Below are 14,640 nucleotides of genomic sequence, written 5' to 3' on the forward strand. Positions count from 1 at the left end.
AACCCACACCAAACAGACTCGGTACTGCACTTCTCTGACCTCAGGTGTGCTCAGCGGCTAGGAGAGCTTGGCACCGCCCCAAGCCCTAGAGGCTGGTGCTGGCTGCCTTATTTAATTGTCAGCCCTCAGCAGAGGACCTGTTTGAACAAGTGGTAGAAGACTTGTGATGACACTCTAGCCATAGAATTGTAGAGTCATTGATGCTGGAAGGAACCGTAGCAATTCGCAGATCTACCTATCGTGTTGAGGAGACTCAGACCCAGGGAGGGGCTTTGCCTCGGCCTGAGTTGCTGTGCCCTGCACAGTGTGTGCCCTCCTGGGAGCTCGTCTTGGCTGGGGCAGGGGTCAATCCCGAAGGTACTTTCATTCAGGCTTTTTCTTTTGCTTTTTAGTTTCTCCCTAACACAGACCATTTTTTAATATCCCTAGATTTTAAAGTATTCAATAATTATGGTTTGGGCTCCAGGACATATTATGGAGAGAAGGAAGAGCACTTTCCAGAACTTAATAATAATAACAGTAAAATAAATAAAGACAGATGTTTCCTGAATAGGCCATGGGGAAGCCTCATGGTAAGAACCAATAGTCCTTGCCTCCCCAATTTCTTAAGAAGCCATTTGAGTCTAGGTGAGTCAGTGTGTTTCTGAAAAAATGATGGAAACTCCTACTTTTGAAAGATTTTTTTAAATGGTTTAAAAATTAATTTCAGGAATGGCACCTAAAGTAAGCCCCAGAAACTGGGAACTTCATGGTGATCTCTACATATTGAAGTTTCTCTGGTACTCAAAGGTTATATAGTTAATAAATTTTCATTAACCAAAAAATAAAAATAAAATAAATAAAGTAGGCCCCAGTTCTAACCTATCCTCATAGAGGCTTTCTCGCAGAGAGGGGCTTGCCTGTGGTTCCTGCCTCTGAGTGAGAGAAGGAGAAGGTTCTGCTTTTTCATTTTTCTAGAAACCAAAGAGGAAAAGAGCCCATCACTTCCTTGGTTACAGGCAGGGCCTCTGAAGGGCTCCACAGGTGGTAGTTTCCAGAGGCCTTTGTGTGCTGAGGAGGGGAGGTGGCTGAGACCAGAGGGCCTGCAGAAACCATGGCCAGTGGTGTCTCCTGGGATGGCATAGAGGGCCAGGCAGTGTGCAAACAGGGACAAGTGTGGCCCTCAGGGACCCCTCCTCTACCGCAGCATCCCCTTGCCTGAGCAGAATGTTCTGTGTAGGCTGTCGCAGCGGCCGGGCACTCTGGGATCCTAGAGAGAAGGGACTGTAAGAGAGCGTTCACGTCTGGTTTTGCTCCGGGAGCACACTGCACTGTTCTGTCCTTGGAAACAGAGACCGTCCCTTACAGCATGACCTTTGTTGCTTCCAGGTGCCCCTGGTGCAACAAGGTCCCCGAGAACCACAGGACTCCTTTCATTTGAGACCAAACCTGTATTCCAACTGCGGGAATTTCCCAAACACCATCCTGACAGGTGAGTGCTGCTTCTTTTATTTCACTGTGTTTCTACAGATACCACTGTAAGATAGTTTAGACAACATAACATTATATGAAGCAGAAAATGAAAGTCCTGCAGCTCAACTTTACCTTTCTGAGATGCAGGTGTCCAGCCCCAGAGACTGTGAGGCAATGGGGAAGGGGCCTGGTGACCCAAGCCTTTTCCGAACTACTTAATTTCCCGTGATTGACAACTGTTCCAGGGGAGAAAACCTGCAAAACTGGGAGTTGTGGGACTGACTGAAAAGAACATAGATTCCAGAGCAAAACCGTAGGCCCAGGAGTGGTTGGGACACAGGTGCTGACTGTCCTGGTTGGGCAGATGACAGGAACAGCGTTTTGGGGGTTGTCATCAGTTGTGTCCTCTTAGTGACCTGGGCCCTTACGCCTCCTCATCTGCATTGTTTTCCCCTCCCGCTGCTCTTTCCAGAAGACTCGAGCACCAGCCTGTTCAAAGACCTCGGCAGTGCTCTGGCAGGCATGCCCGAGGTCAGCCTAAGCGTGGACACTCCGTTTCCATTGGAAGAAGAGCTCCAGATCGAACCCCTGAGCCTGGACGGACTTAGCATGCTGAGTGATTCCAGCCTGGGCCTGCTCGACCCCTCTGTTGAAGAGACGTTCCGAGCTGACCGACCGTGATCAGAAGGGAACGGGACAGGAGGACTTGTTTCTGAAGCAGCTGAAGCGGAACGGAGTACAATGGAGCCAGCTACACCCCTGCGCTTTACTTATCTCGGGCTTCTGACACGGAAGGAACCAATTCCTTGGCTCCCAGCTCTCAGACGAGGTCCCATCTCAGGCGCCGTGGCTCATTCTAGACCACAGAGCTGGGCGCCGCCCCTCAGGCCTGCGGCACAGGTCCTGTTGCTGCGGGCAGGCTGCTCTGGGGCTTCCGATGAATTGGTCGTCACCACAACCGTTACATCTTTCACTGGCCATCTAATCGGTCAATGTGTAGAAATATAGCGAGAGGCCTCAGTAGCCTCGTGTAGGGCTCAGAACCACTGATCTCAGTCAACGCTGAAGAAAGGACCCAGGGTGGGGGGGCGGTTAGGGGCCACAGGCCTTCGGAAGTTGGCTCAGCATCCAGCAACGGTACCACAGCCCCATGATGCCTTCTCTGATCCAGCCATCGTGCCTCAGCGGCGGCAGGATGTTCCAGGGCAGAGCAGAGGGCCAGGGCTCTCTCAGAGGCCTCAATTCCAACATGAAGAAGGCTTTTTACCACAAGTCCAAGAACAGACTTGAGTTAAGCAAACTGAATTCTAATTTGTTTCCGCCCCTAAGTTTGTAATCTCTTTTCTGCTGTTTCAGAACCCCTTTTCCTATGGACAGGAGGAAAAGGAAGACTATTTTATTCAGTCACTGAAAAAAAAAAAAAAAAAAATCCCCTGGTAATAGATGAGCCTGAAGAGAACGGTGCTTCTTCTTGGAGGCTGGGGAAGAGAGAAAGCGGGCTGCAGGTATCTCAGAGACACACGAAGTCCTCCAGACAAGTTCCGGACCATACAGGCCTCCCTCTCTACAGACCAGCTGGAGGGAGTGGCTGGAGGTCTGGGTCAGGCCCACCCAGCAGCTGCGCAGCAGCAAAGGGAAGCTGTTTCTCTGTGGAATGGGGGTGGTTCATGTAACCCCACTAGACCATAAGCTCCTTGAGGGCAGGGACTGTGCCTTAGTCATCATCGAACCCCTAGCACCTAACAAGTGCCTGGCACTGGGCAGGTGCTGCAGAACTGTGCGTCGAATGCACACGTGAATGAGTGAATGAATGCACGAATGAATGAATCTGCTTTGCTGTGAGGCAGTCTAATCTTTCACTGTTCCTATTCCTTACCAAATCTTCTCAGAGCTTCAGCTTTACTAACACTTGTGCCTGTGGTTAAGTTAAGCACGCACTTTAATATGCTTTTAACACTAGGTGACCAAATCCACGGTTAGACTGCAGGCCCTGTTCTCCTCCAGAGTATGAAGGTAGGTGGAAACTGTCTTCTGAGTGCATCCAGAATGGCTCTGCAAACTGAGGCCTCCCACCTGCCGGGACCTCAGGGGTCCTGGCCACCTCAAAAGATCTTCCCTCTCAGACCCAGGTTTTGCTCTCGATTGCGTTAGGAAGAGATTCATTCTCTGAGGTTGAAGAAATAGTCTATAGTAAAATGAAGGCCTGATTTATAAAACCATCATTAGTCATCAGTTTCTTAGCACAAAACAGTATAACTATATTTCCACCACCACCTGCCCCCTCTGACTTAGTCCAGGCCAGCCCTTGACCAGAAACCTGATGGGTGGATTTGGAAGCCATCTGGGGAGGCGGGTGGGCAACGGTGCCGAATGCGGGCATGGGTAGACAGCACAGAGAGGACAGACACACTGAAGGAGGGATGAAGATGCAGGAGCCTTTGCCCAGACAGCCAGTGTCCTTCCAGGAGACACCAGGGGTGTTGCTGAAGGGTCCAGACTGCTCCCACCCAAAGAAGCAAGGCTGCACCTTGTGGGTCTGAATCTGACATGTGTGCCTGGTGGCCGGAGGGGTCTGTCACAGGGTCCTGGGCTGTTAACCTCTCCAGACCTTGTCCCATTTCCTTCTGTCTTCAGGGGGATCCCTTCCCTCCAGTCTTTCCAGTAACCTCGATCATGCACTGCTCCATCTTCGCTGTGGAGCCCAAGTCTTCCCGCCTCACGTTCACCCTGAACCCCCGCTACTGAATTAGAAAGTCAAACCAGAGTGCTCCCTGCCTGAGCTCTGGCTCAGGGAGAGGCAGCTGGCCTCCCCTTCAAAGCCATATTCCCAGTTAAACTTCCCGATCTCAGAGGGCAGTGACTTTTTGTTAAAGTAAAAGGGCCTTTCATCGTACACAGCACCCCAGTGTGCCAAAAGAAGCCAGATCCTGGCTGCCTTTCCTGTGTCAGAGACCCCCAAATCTGATCTGGCCTTTCAGACAGGGAGGAGTGCTGATGTTATGAGAGGTTTTTTTTGAAAAGTGGAGGTTCCAGGATAATCTGCTCTTTACACAGTGCCTTACCCACGGGGATCACTAGTGTCAGGGTCCCAACTCTCTTTGCACAGCAGCCCAATCTTACAGCTGGAGACCCCGAGACCTACAGGACGAAGTGTGCTCCCCCCGGGCATTCTCCAGGGACTCGTGGAAATGGAGGCTCCTGGGAAAAGTGATTTGTTTGGGGTAGTATAATGATGACAGTGAGGTTTAGCACTGAATTCAATTTGTCCTGAGGTCCATCCATCCCGTCTTTTCCTGTGAAAAGGTTTTGGGCATTATATAACCCACGTTGCTTACATGGCGTCAAGGACACCCATGGACAGGGGTCGCCCTGACCTTCTCACTGCTGCCTTTGCAACAAACTAGGCGTGGTCCTCGGCATCTGAAGTGGCTGCAGACTTCAGAGTAAACTATTTTTCAGTATTTAGTTTTTCACAAGAAATCGATGGTTGTACTACTCTCATTTACTAGCAGTTAAACAGCATAGCACTAAAAACCTATCTGTATTTTCTATTTTTCCCTTCTGTATGTTTGTGGTTTTCAGGACATACAGTGTCAGGAGAGCCTTTGGTGATGTCAAGATCAACATGAATTCTCCATTGTCCTGTTTCATTTCTCCTAAGTCTACTATATATTACCCGAGCTGAAATCTATATTCCAGTCCATTTGCATATTTGAAGACATTTCCAACTGCGCCTCTCATCGGCTCTTCTGATTCATGCACAGACGGTTCCGAGCGTGTGTCTTCCGCTGCTTCGTGATGGAACCATCACAGCAACTAATCAGACTTCCCGCCAGTATCCTAGTTCCCAGGTCCCTTGTTAAACAATATTTAAAGATTGGAATTTGTATAAAGTAGCTTCCAAGTTTTATAATGCATCATTTTACATCTTTCGTAATTAAAAGCAGCACGATAAGGTTGTATGTGCATTTGGTGTTTTTCTTCAGCCTCAGGTGAGGTGAACTGGCGGAGAGCCCTCCTCGCTCAGCTCAGCCTGCAGTTAAGAGATTTCTGGTCCGTGGCCCGCTTCTCACGTGTTCTTAATACTTGCTGTTGCGCCCAGTCCTGAGAGAAGTTCAGAAGGAAGTGGAGGCACGCTGTTCCTTTGAAGCCTCGTGGACCCAGGACAGAGACATCATTGTAGGGGCTCAGGATTCTGCTCCCCCTGCTGGCGCCCCTTCCAGACCCCGCGCCTGCCCTCCCCTGAAACCCCTCCCCTTCTGAGGTTCAGGCCACTGATGCTCCTCCCCCAGCTACTCTGCCTCATGTACCGGGTCTTTAGCCCTGTCTCCCATTTCACCAAAGACTTGGACTCTGTTTTCTACCCCCAGACCCCCTCCCCATGTCCCAGCAGGGCTCACAGCCCCGGCCTATCCAACAGCAAACAGCCTCAGCTGCCTTCAGAGACCCACTTCCCCAGCCACACGCAGGGCTTGTCATAAAGGGGACTCTTCTGAAAACCTAGAAATCCCTTCTCTGACCCCAGCTTCCTGAGCCACCATTTCTACTCTGGTCCACACGCATCCTGTTATTTGACCCCACCGAGGCTTCTGTTCCTTGTCCCTCCTCTCAGTCTGCCTGTCCTCTCCTGTCCCTTCCTTCCCCGGCCTAGCCCACTGGGTCAGAGGCCTTCATGACACCCTCACCAGCCCTCCTCTGCTCTGATCCTTGAAGTTTCTCTGCCAGGAGTCCCACCAGAACCAACCACCACACACTGTCCCTTAACCCCGTCCCTCTCCTGCCATCCAGGGGCACTCCAGACCTCTCCTCTCCTCAAGGCCCTCATCAGGGCCCTGCTCTCCTCACGACCAGGAACTCCAAGCCTTCAGGGGGCAGCTCCCCCCGCGTCCCAGCTGCTCCCAGCTGCTCCCCACCCCATCCTTTTTCCTGGTAAACTTGCCCAAATCTATACCCATCCTTCCCACCTTCACCTCTGCCTTACCTGGTTCTCATTTTTCACATGTGATTGATCTGTGCTCCCTCCAAGGATTCCCTGCCCTCCGCCAGGCCTCCTTCCCATCCTCTCCAGTGGCTCTTTCCCCTCAGCCTGTAGATGGTCTCCTCCTTGCTAAAAACAAACAATGAAACAACACTCTCCTCCAACCACGGCCCTGCCTCCCTCCCTCCCTTCCTGGAAGAGTCGCTCATGCTCAGCTCCCTTCTCAGCTCCTCTGGCCTGTCCAGTCCCTCTCCTCCTTGGCCCTCCCCTGACGTTTGAGCCCTGTGGCCACTCCCTTTCCCCCCAGATCCTCTCTCTGGCTCCAGTAAATCCTTTTCCTCTTGTTCTCTCAGGGCATATCCATCTCCGATGTGTACCCTCCTCCCCTGCCATCTCTTCTCTCAGACCCACTGTCCCCAGGCCGTCACCTCCAAGCTGATGACCTCCCACATCCAGCCTCCTACCCCACCTGCCTGTCAGCGCAGGCCCACCTGCACTCCACCCTGTGCGGCCCGCTGCACCATCCTTCACAGATCTGTGGACACCGGCAAGCGTTCATCATCACCTGGGACACCGGCCTTCCCCACGGGGCTCTCGACTCTGCAAGGACAGGGGCTGTGTCTTCTACCTGAATTCTACAGCCACGGTGCCTGGCATGTAGTAGGTGGCTCAATACAGTAAGTCCCCTACATACGAACGAGTTCCGTTCCGAGAGCTCGTTCACAAGTCCAACAAAGTTAGCCTAGGTACACAACTAACACAATCAGCTATATCGTACTCTACTGTAATAGGTTTATCATTACTTTTCACACAAATAATACATAAAAAACAAACACACAAAAAATAGAACTTTTTAAAAAAATTTTATTTATTTATTTTTGGCTGCCTTGGGTCTTTGTTGCTGCGTGCGGGCTTTCTCTAGTTGCGGCGAGCGGGGGCTACTCTTCATTGCGGTGCACAGGGTGCGCGGGCTTCTCACTGCGGTGGCTTCTCTTGTGGAGCATGGGCTCTAGGTGCACGGGCTCAGTAGTTGTGGTTCACGGTCTCAGTAGTTGTGGCGCGCAGGCTCAGTAGTTGTGGCGCATGGGCTTAGTTTCTCCGCGGCCTGTGGGGTCTTCCCAGACCAGGGCTCAAACCTGTGCCCCCTGCATTGGCAGGCAGATTCTTAACCACTGCGCCACCAGGGAAGCCCAAAGAAAACATTTTGAATCTTACAGTACAGAATCTTGAAAAGTACAGTAGTCCAGTACAACAGCTGGCATCCAGGGGCTGGCATCGAGTGAACAGGCGAGAAGAATTACTGACTGCAGGAGGGAGAGGAGGGGGGAGGTGGTAGAGCTGAAGGATCGTCAGCAACAGGAGACGGAGGGCGAGCTGCGATGTCACTCACACCTGACACGGATGGCACAGGTTCCTTGCTGCAACCAGATGCACGTTCGCATCTTTGAAAGCTCACAACTTGCAGGTTTGTATGTAGGGGACTTACTGTAAATATGTTCAAACTGCTAACTACTGTCCGCCCTCTCGGATCACAGCCTCTGAGTACCCTGATGCTCACGCTGGAGAGCGAGCCCTTCCGCATAGCTCTCCTCCTCCCCTCAGATCCAGCCTGAGTCCTTAAGGGCTGTCTCAGCCCCCATTCTCCCTCTCCTGAGCCTGGCAGTAGCTTCCCATCTGGCTCCCTCCTCTCTGGCCCACTAGGTAACCTCTGCCTCCCCTCAGAAATTAGCAGAGTGACAGGTTTTACTTTTATCTTTGTGTGCCCCAGGGTTCTTATCTTAGAGCGAAACAATAAGTACCTCCAACCCCACCCTGGTTTTACAGCTTTGTAGAGGGTGCAGTGAACTCATAATGAAAGCACTGAGAATTGTGCCAAGCCATCGTAAACACTCAATAAATGTCAATTATTATAAATATCATTTGTTGCACGAATTCGCTGTCCTTTCAAACAAAGGATGCACACATCTTTATAAGTGCTGAATTTGTATAATGCTTGCTTTGAAATACCAAACCTTAGTATGGGGAGGAGCGTTTTAAACTGGTCGTATTTAGGTCCTGTTTGCCTAATGAGCCCTTTACCATTTGCAAGTATGGAAATTTTACCCTAAGCCAGTTATATGGGCCTGTGTCCCCATGTGGACACTAGATGGAGCTGCAGCATAGAGTGGCTGTTGGGACCTGGAAACAGACGGCAGTGCCACCTGACCCTCTCCTGTCCAATTTAACCTTTAGCCTGGGGTGGCGGCACCGTGGCTTAGAATCGAATCCTATGATGGCAGAGTGTATTAATGTCTCTCTAGTGACCGCTCCACTGTGGACACTCAGACCCTGCACATCACACATCCCTCACAGCAACCTGGACGTGAGGCAGGCCAAGGATGGCTTCTCGGGTTTCCAGATGAGGAAGCAGGCCCAGAGCGGCACAGAGTCACCCGGTGACATGTGGAGCACAGACCCTGAACGCGGCCGGGTTCCCAAGGTTCAAACGTGCTGGCGGAGCTGGGGAAGAGGCGCCTCTGGGCCTCTGGTGCCTGGGCCACGCACCCACGCCTCCCAGGGGCTGGACCGCCCCCCTCACCCACCCGGGAACCAGACTGTCCGGCAGCGCACGCAGGAAGCACGAGCCAGAAGGGAGCCCCCGATTTTCTCTTTTCCAGAAATGTATTTTCAGTTTTTAAATAAAAGGCTTTGCTTCTACAATAATAGTGCACGCACATTATAAGAAATATAAGGGACTTCCCTGGTGGTCCAGTGGTTAAGACTCCCAATGCAGGGGTCCCGGGTTCAGTCCCTGGTGGGGGAACTAGATCCCACATGCTGCAACTAAAAGAGACCACATGCAGCAATTAAAAGATCCCGCGTGCTGCAACTAAGACCCAGCAGCAGCCAAACAAATAAATAAATAAAAAGAAAGAACTTCCAGTAACACTGAAGAGCACAAAAAAGAAAATTTTCAAGTGCTCTGGAAAGCCAGCACCCCCAGAAGCATCGATGGAGACATCTGTCTATGCATCTATTCAGAGAAAAGGACAGGTAGATTGATGGAAATTTTTACCAAAAAGTGTTCACACAGTACCTGCTCTTTTTGGAAAAAGTGTTTAACAGAAAGGAAAAAAAAGAAGAAGAAGAAGAAGCCTAAGTGTAACTAAATAAATTGCCAAGCTGCAAATAATTAAAAGGAAAGAAAAATATCCAGAGGCTGAATTCATTCTTTAAATATGCTTCAACTGTAGATGGCATCTCTTGACAGCCTGCAAATTTAGGATGAGGAAATGAGCTCACCCACTTCCTATCTCTTCCCCCCTCCCAAATGTTGTGAGTTCTTATTTTTACATTGTCAAGGTTTGTAACTACCTGCATCCTGTCCTGTAACCATCCTTCCCACCATTGTTTGGCCCCTGTTTTGTGCGTGCGCGGGTCCCCTGCTCACTGCCAGTCCTTTTAGAGTGGGTTTCCCAGCCCTCCATTCTTGAGTTCTTTACTTTGATTCACCTCATGTTTGACTTGACTTGTCCCCAAGAAGTCTGTTCAGGGAGGGCTTTGGTGGTCACAGCCAAGAGGGGTGGCTGCTAGGAGCAAGGTTGGAGACCTCAATTCTGAAAAGGGGGTTGGTGGGCTATAAAATTGGCTGATTTATGCCCAGTGAAACTGGCATAAATCCCCAATGTAGGGACAAGCACTAATACTTTCCAGTATGACTCCTTGCTGAAAAGAGTCTTCAACTTGTATTTGGCGGCACATAGTTGAAGTCTTAGAATTTGGAAATAAAGAAAATGACTAGGGTGGGGAACCCAGAGAGTATTGTTTTCTTTTTTCTTTTTTTGGCCGCACCATGCAGCATGTGGGATCTTAGTTCCCCAACCAGGGATCCAACCCATGCCCCCTGCATTGGGAGCACAGAGTCTTAACCACTGGACCACTGGGGAAGTCCCTTGTTTTCAAAGAAAGGACATGCCAGATTTCTGGCTCAGGAGGCCTCTATGACCAGGCCACCACCACTACCCTAACAGCACCCGCCCCCAACACACACACACACACACACACACACACACACACACACACACACACTTCATCCCTTTGACAGCAGTGCCCTATCCCATATTCACCTGAAAAAACCCAACTTCTCCTTCAAGACCAAGGTCAAATGACACCTCCTCTGTGAAGCCTTTTGTATGTTCTGGATTATTGCTTGGCAAATATTTACTTCTCTGCCTTCCCACTTTGGCAGCGGTATACCTCCAGGCCCCTTTGCTCTTAGGCTCTGCTATGTGACTTGCTTCGGCCAATGAGATATTTGGAGACAAAACCTGGAGTACAGCCTTGTCATGAGCTGGTGGCAGAGCCCGCCCACTCGTGTTTCTGCCATTGCCATAAGCACACCTTTCCCTGCATGGCCCAGTGGTTCCAGGAGAATGAGAGGCAGGGTAGACCTCCATGTAATCCATGCCCAGGAGCCAGTCTAACCAGGCCCAGCTGAAATTGTCAGGGCTGCCCCAGTCAGTGTGCAGACACATGAGCCAGAAATAAATGCTTGTAACAGTAAGTTATTGAATTATGGGGTCATTTGTTATGCAGCATTGTTGTGACAATAGTTGACCGATACACGTTCTCTGTTCATTTCCTCTTCTGTGCTTGAGATGCATGCACTTTGTGCCCACAGCTTTACTTATTAACTGTAGGGCTGATTTTGTAGCAGAGTCTGCCCTCCCTCTGGCTTGTGAACAGTTTGAAGAAAGGACTGCATCTCATTCAATTCTGACTCCCCAGTGCCCAGCTAGATGGCACCCAATATCATTCTTTCCGTCAGCACTCTGTCCAGGATAGCCAAGTCCAAGTGGAGAGCCCAGGCCTCTGCTTCCAGGACTCACCTGCAAGTATGGACAAGAAGGTTCCAAAGCCCTAATCTTCAGTACCCACCGCTGGGGAAAACACTCAGGGCATAGCTGCCCTTACCTGGGAGCACCAGGGACCACAATGGCTGCTTTCCTAGCCAGGTAATGTATGAAAACAGGGAGAAGACCCTGGTAAGTAGATGTAGGGGGGTGGGAGCAGGGAGAAAACTAAGCTCTTTGTCCAAATAGAAACAAAGAGCCTTGGGGTATGAAAATCCTGGAAGCCTTCCTTACAAAGTGCCCGAGTATCCAGGGGCAGTGAAGGCCATGTCACTAATATAATACAGACCCACCCTGGGAGAATGAGTACTGAGAGCCAGAGTTCTGGCACAATGAGAGCAGCTGTGGACTGGGTTTTCCAAACTCTGTCCATCAGCATCTTGCGATGCTAATCCTGGTTCCACCTACCCTACTCTCCTTAATATTTGTCATCCAAACCAGAACACTTTGGTGCGTGAAAGGAGACACTGTTAATAATTGTGCCGGGACAACCAGCATAAACAGGGACATGTGGTCAGCCTGTGTATCGGACCAAGACCTAGATGCAGTACTGCTCAGGGGCCAAGGGTGTAGGCTCCAGAGTTAAGAGACCTGGGTTCAAATCTGCCTCTCTGTGGCTCTGAAGCCAGGGCAAGCGAGTGGCCTCTGTGTGATTCAGTTTCCTGATTTATAAAATAGAGATGATGGGGTTGTGCCTGCTCCTGGTAAGCACTTCCTAAATGTTAGCTATCGTTTTCACTGTTACTCTTTTCACTAAATGGGTCCTTTATTGCTAGATCTCAGAAACACAACAAAAGGATTTCTTGAGAAGAACAAGCCCACATTCTGAAAGGAGCCCTGAATAGTTTTCGCCACGCACAGAGGGCTCCTGTGGAGCCTCCACCCTCCTCTCTAAGGAGCTGGTGTGACTGACACTGACCAGTCTGGCCAGAGCAGCTGCAGCCAAACTTGGATCTTCTGGACGCACCAGCTTTCCTGATTCAGGAGCCTCAGGACTAACTTCAGATGATGCTTATTCTTCACCTGCTCAAAACCTGGCCTTGTAAGTACTGAATCTTCCTCAACTGCTTTCTGCAGGGCCTTGGTTTCCCTCCAACAAGCCTGGCACACTGCCAGAGGCCCATTTACTGGTTGCAGGAGGAGCCAGGCAAATTGGAGGCTGCTGGGCCCTCCCCTCCCAGAAGCCAGGCCAGCGCACACAGGGTCCCCTGGCATGTTTGCTTGATCCGCTTGGCCAATCAGATGTTCCCTCCCAGGACTTTGAAGCTTGAATGGGAGAGCCGGGTGGGGGTGGGGTGTCAGTGAAATTGAGCCACATTAATGGCAGTTCCTTGGAGAGAAGGTTCCCCAGGCCCCTGCGCGGCCCTTATTCTGCCATCGGGAGGCCTGGTTGTTCAGCAGTTCTCCCAGGCTGTGTGCTGCCCCACTAACTTCCTCATAAGTGCCCTGGAGCAAAGAGTTGCTTCAGTTCACCAGCTTGTGAGGCTGAACTTCCCAAGAAGCAGCCTGGGAATCTCTGCAGCTCTGTGTCTTCCCCAGCCCGGGGGGCTGGTCTGCCATCTGGGCTCCTGCTTCTGACTCTGCCTTCTCTTTCAGATCAGCCGGTAGCAGTGGGAGTTGGTGAAACATGTCACTTCTGGCTCCAGGTTCTTTTTGAAGAAAGAACTCCCTGGGCTTCCATGGTTACACCAGCACACACCTCTAGCCACTGCAAACATCGCTGTTGAATCACTTCCCACCTGGGGGCCTGAGAACCAGCGCTCCCCACGGCAGGGCCTGGCAAATGCTAGTTCTGCAGAATGCTGATAAGGGGTGCACAGAGCAGTGCTCCTGCAGGCCTCGGGTACTGGCTGCTTAAGCACAGTGAAAAGCTGTCTTCACTGAAGGACTTCGCAAGGGGCCCTCAGGTGCCAACCCACCTCCAAGAGGTTAACTAAGTCGGCATTGCTCAAATGTGTTCAATCCCTGAGTCCTTTTTGTCAGGACCATCTTGTGCGTCTGATGTTCTGTGGAACATACTGGGAAAGGCATGGAGACGGGTAGAGATGGATGAGAGCAGGAGAATCAGACTTTGAGAGGACCAAAGAAGGAGAAGGGAAAGGATGGAGCACAGAAAAGAGCACAAGAAAAGGATGAGAGGGCACCCAGAGTTTCCAACATGGAAGATCCAGTGGGCCCAGGCTCCGGGAAGCCTGAGAGATGCCTCTGACCAATTCAGGGATATTATTATTACATCTATTGATGGCCAATATTAATACAAATGACTGCCCAAGAAGCCACACCTGAGACTTTCGTATTAACTGGAGAAGGGGCTGTGGCCTGTACAGAGCACCCCATGGTGTTCTTCCACCTCCTTGTGGTCAGGGTTACCGGGCACCCAGCCCAGGACGGGTTGATTGGCAGCCTCTGGTCTAGAAGCTGATTTTATTCATTCGTTCATTCATTTATTTATTTATCAATTCAAAAACTTCTCCGTGGTCATCTGGTTTGTGTGAATGAGAGTGTGGCTTGACAATGCAAGCTTGTTAAAATGTCTTGGGTAAAATAAACATTTTACCAAATGATTTTAGACCTGAAATCTTGGAGAAAATACAGTTTAAAACCAGAAGAAACGGACTTCCCTGGTGGCGCAGTGGTTAAGAATCCGCCTGCCAATGCAGGGGACACGGGTTTGATCCCTGGTCCACCACAATTACTGAGTCTGCACTCTAGAGCCCGTGAGCCACAACTACAGAAGCCCGCGCGCCTAGAGCCTGTGATAAATAAATAAATTAATTAAACCAGAAGAAACAACAAGAGAAATCAGTTATGTGATTAGGTAAGAATTAATGGTGGAGAGATTGAATAAAGATGGCAGCCTGAGCACCTGTTCCAACCCGATCGAAAAAATATGTATTTTTAAAAAATCTATCAGGACTTCCTTGGTGGTGCAGTGGTTAAGAATCCACCTGCCAATGCAGGGGACATGGGTTCGATCCCTGGTCCGGGAAGATCCCACATGCCGTGGAGCAACTAAGCCCGTGCACCACAAGTACTGAGCCTGCGGTCTAGAGCCCGCAAGCCACAACTACTGAGCCTGCGTGCCACAACTACTGAAGCCCACGCTCCTAGAGCTCGTGCTCCACAGCAAGAGAAGCCAACGCAATGAGAAGCCTATGCACCGCAACAAAGAGTAGCCCGCACTCACTGCAACTAGAGAAAGCCCGCGCGCAGCAACGAAGACCCAAAGCAGCCAAAAATTAATTTAAAACAAACAAACAAACAAAATATATATATATATATATATATATATATATATATATTTTTTTTTTTTTTTTT

The 14,640-nt window shown here is 50.4% G+C and overlaps 1 protein-coding gene and 1 long non-coding RNA gene across 2 annotated transcripts in view; both read left to right on the forward strand.

Moving 5' to 3' along the window:
- Positions 1–11,083, forward strand: part of CRTC3 (CREB regulated transcription coactivator 3) — a 116,543-nt gene extending 105,460 nt beyond the window's left edge. The window contains exons 15-19 of the mRNA XM_055088458.1: positions 1,369–1,471; positions 1,925–5,303; positions 5,439–5,631; positions 6,784–7,895; positions 8,731–11,083. Of these exons, the coding sequence (XP_054944433.1) occupies positions 1,369–1,471; positions 1,925–2,133 (312 nt within the window). The 3' untranslated portion in view covers positions 2,134–5,303; positions 5,439–5,631; positions 6,784–7,895; positions 8,731–11,083. The remainder of the gene's footprint in view (positions 1–1,368; positions 1,472–1,924; positions 5,304–5,438; positions 5,632–6,783; positions 7,896–8,730) is intronic.
- Positions 11,084–11,090: 7 nt separating this feature from the next.
- Positions 11,091–14,640, forward strand: part of LOC114487211 (uncharacterized) — a 15,500-nt gene continuing 11,950 nt past the window's right edge. Inside the window, exons 1-3 of the long non-coding RNA XR_008618555.1 lie at positions 11,091–11,424; positions 12,099–12,364; positions 12,919–14,140. This is a non-coding gene — a long non-coding RNA (uncharacterized lncRNA). The remainder of the gene's footprint in view (positions 11,425–12,098; positions 12,365–12,918; positions 14,141–14,640) is intronic.

This window comes from Physeter macrocephalus, chromosome 11 (assembly GCF_002837175.3).
Source record: "Physeter macrocephalus isolate SW-GA chromosome 11, ASM283717v5, whole genome shotgun sequence".
NCBI lineage: Eukaryota > Metazoa > Chordata > Mammalia > Artiodactyla > Physeteridae > Physeter > Physeter macrocephalus.